The sequence below is a fragment of the Chenopodium quinoa genome, unplaced genomic scaffold (genome assembly GCF_001683475.1).
Source record: "Chenopodium quinoa cultivar QQ74 unplaced genomic scaffold, ASM168347v1, whole genome shotgun sequence".
Taxonomy (NCBI): Eukaryota; Viridiplantae; Streptophyta; class Magnoliopsida; order Caryophyllales; family Amaranthaceae; genus Chenopodium; species Chenopodium quinoa.
The window spans coordinates 1,411,464-1,414,566 of record NW_018742730.1 but is presented as its reverse complement, the minus strand read 5'-3'; the positions used below and the strand labels follow the sequence as shown (position 1 = coordinate 1,414,566).

At 38.2% G+C, this 3,103-nt stretch overlaps 1 protein-coding gene across 1 annotated transcript; it reads right to left on the bottom strand.

The window, feature by feature from the left end:
* Positions 1 to 856: 856 nt before the first annotated feature.
* LOC110723454 lies at positions 857 to 2,122 on the bottom strand. Its single transcript, XM_021902812.1, has one exon. The coding sequence runs from the start codon at positions 2,120 to 2,122 to the stop codon at positions 857 to 859; it is 1,266 nt and encodes a 421-aa protein (XP_021758504.1).
* Positions 2,123 to 3,103: the final 981 nt, after the last annotated feature.

The window sequence follows — 3,103 nt, the reverse complement described above, 5'->3', positions numbered from 1 at the left end:
TGGTGGTAAGTCTCAAAATTGTTGTTGTATTGTGCTGGGTATTTGCTATTTCTAATGTGCTGGTGGCTTGTGTTGGTTGTGCTATGTCTGATGTTCTGATGGCTTTTGTTGGTTGTGCTTTGTCTGTTATGCTGGTGGCTTGTGTTGGTTGTGCTCTAGTTGATGTGGTGGTGACTTGTGTTGGTTGTACTATTTATTATGTGCTGCTAGGGTTGTGCTCTGTCTTGTGTTGGTTGTGCTCTGTTTGATGTAGCAGTATTTGAACTAGGGTTGCTATAGGTTGTAATTATGTTTGTTGGACCATGTCACTTGTTTAATGCTGACCACATCCCTTCTGAGTCCCCTAGTTGATCATGTTAGCATGTACTATTTGGCCTTCCTAAGCATTTGAGTCCCTTACATGCATTGAGTCCCCTCAACTATAAATGCATACCATGTTTAATTTCCAAATGATGATGGGACTCACCTGATAGCTACTTGGGTGGTGTGGATGCTCCTGAAACCTCTCTATGAGGTTTTGTTAAGGTACTAACACTCACTAAAGCTTTGACTAAATACACTCATTCTGATGAAAATATTAGTTACAAAACATTTCAAAGAGTTGGTTAATTACATGTTTGACTAAACAAAAGATTAAGACTATAATAAATACATGACTGCCTAATAAATGTGTTGCTTCTTTTTACCAATAGGACACATAACCTAGACATAAACTCACTCAAAAAGTTGTTAGAATATTAAAAGGTTATGTGTGGTAGTCATGTGTTGAGTCCCTCTTCCATTTGCATTCTTCTCCTCATGTGCTTCAATCTGCATCCACTTCCATGTGTCCTTGATCATCACTTATTACCGTGACTCAGTCCAAACATTGAACAACTTGACCAATCAGATTCCTGTCAACTTCTAGTAACCATGGTAGTAGACCTTCACTTTCCAAACTTCTCTTCTTCATGTGAGGGGGAGAGAAGTTGTTCCCACCTTGCTTCTTTAGTATCTTAATTAAGCATGATTGTAGTGTGATCCATGTGTACTTGTTCAAAACTGGGTCAAACTCTTCAAAAGCTCTAGCAACTTCATATATGAGCTCATCTAGATTCCTTAGGAATGATTGGTATTGTAGTGATTGAATGACACTAAACAAACCTAAATATAAAACATTTGTTTCTGGTGATTGATCTGTTTGGAAAATGAATAGAATGTTGAATCCATGTGCATGACAAGATGCTTGAAATTCTTTATCCTTTGGAACTTGATTAGGTCTTGCATTATCCCATTGAATGATGATGTCCTTTGGTAGCTGTTCTGGCCACTTCTCATAGATAGTTGGAATAACATGTGTTAGTAGCATGTCCCTAATGCATTCTTTTGTGACACTTTGAAGTGCCTTTGTCTCCAGAGTCACTGCATCTCTGTTTTTGCTTTTCTTTTTGGCCATTTCATACTTGACAAAAGGAAATAGACCATATTTTCCATCATGTAGAATGTTGTTTTGCTCATCAAATAAGGGCTCCCCAATCATTCCCATGAACATTGCTTTTATCTTGAATCTCCTTGATTGTTGTGCCCTGTATGAATCTTCCTCAGTAGGCAACAAATAAAATGTTCTTGTCTCTGGATTTATAAAGAACCATTTCTCATCCAAATGTATCCAGTGCTGCATGTCTATGAATTTTGGGTCCCCTTGTGCTGGAATGGGATCTATGTGACTTAGAACCCATTTCAGTCTTGACACTTTGTGCTTCTCTGTAAGAGCTGGATGATTTGTGCTGGTGTGTGTTCTGAGCTTGCCTTGTTGCGTGAGTCTGTGCAGTGTTGTTTTGGGTATTTTAAGTGCTGCAGCATAAACTCTCTCCGTCCTTCTCTTGTACAATGGTACTGAAGTTAGAAATTCATCTGTGTACACTTTTGGTTTGGGTCCTGTCCTGCCCAATTTTTTGGTATTAACATCAACTACAGTACCTTCGGCTAGAGATTGTTTGATTACCTTGAACGACCTTGTTGTTGTGGATTTGTGCACTGAATGTTTTCTAGCCAAATTGGCTAAGAAGCCTCTTGGCAGTGAGTCCCCCTCCATATGCAACATAATCTCATCAACAAGTGCTCTTTTCTCTTCTACATTCATTTCTCTGCTTGCTCTGACATGCTGTTGTGCTTCTTGATTGTTTGCATCATCATCTGCATCATATCCATCATCATTGGCTTCCTGTTCTTGCTCTTAATCATCATCTGAATCATACCACCATAGATATTCTTGATGAATGTGTTCATATTCTATGAATTCATCGTCCAATGCTTGCTGATGCTGAATGTACTCATTCATAATTTTATCTATGAACTCTGCCATGAGTCCGTCAATTTTGTTTTTTCAGGGTAGCTTTTTGGTGATGAAGTGGAGGCTGGTTTTTTTTTGTCAGTAACGAAGCCTATTCCTGTAATTAAAGAAGCTGCTTCTACTAACACAGCTTTAGGAATTAGGAAAATGCTAATCTTGATTTAGATTGATGTAATTTGATAGGGCTGCCTGTATTTTGAATTAACAAAACTTAATTTCTGATGTAACCTAACTAAACTATCCTCCCCCAGCCCCTCCCCAATTCCCCTAAAACTGCTCTTTTGAAATGGGGTTTTGGAAAGGATGTCCTCCTTTTATATGGGGCATTTTGTTTGAATGTGAATGAAAAATTCGAATTTTGGGGGAACTTGGAAAAAATTTGAATTTCGGGTGAAATAGTGGGAGGGAAACTAAGTGGGAAACAAAATTCTCACCTGTTTGTATGCTTGCTGCCAGAAACTTTGGGTGGGAAATTCCCACTAAAAATCAAAAAGTGCAAGTGGTCCTAAAAAGTCAAATAAAGGGACCGCATGTATTCCCTCCATATTACTCCCTAATTACTTACCCTTAATTTTTTTAATCAACCCCTTAAAAGTTTTGCCTCGGCCTCCGTAACCACCCCCAAAGTTACAACTAAAATGGGCCGGAGGTAGTATTTGAATTAACAATTTGAGGCGTCGCCGGATATGTACACTAGTTAATATGTGTTATTATTTTAGAAACCATTTTTATAATGATGTAACCATTCTTTTTTTTTAATCGTTTATTTGC

Coding starts and splice junctions, on each gene's coding strand:
- LOC110723454 (XM_021902812.1), bottom strand. CDS start 2,122: ATGAATGTAGAAGAGAAAAGAGCACTTGTTGATGAGATTATGTTGCAT.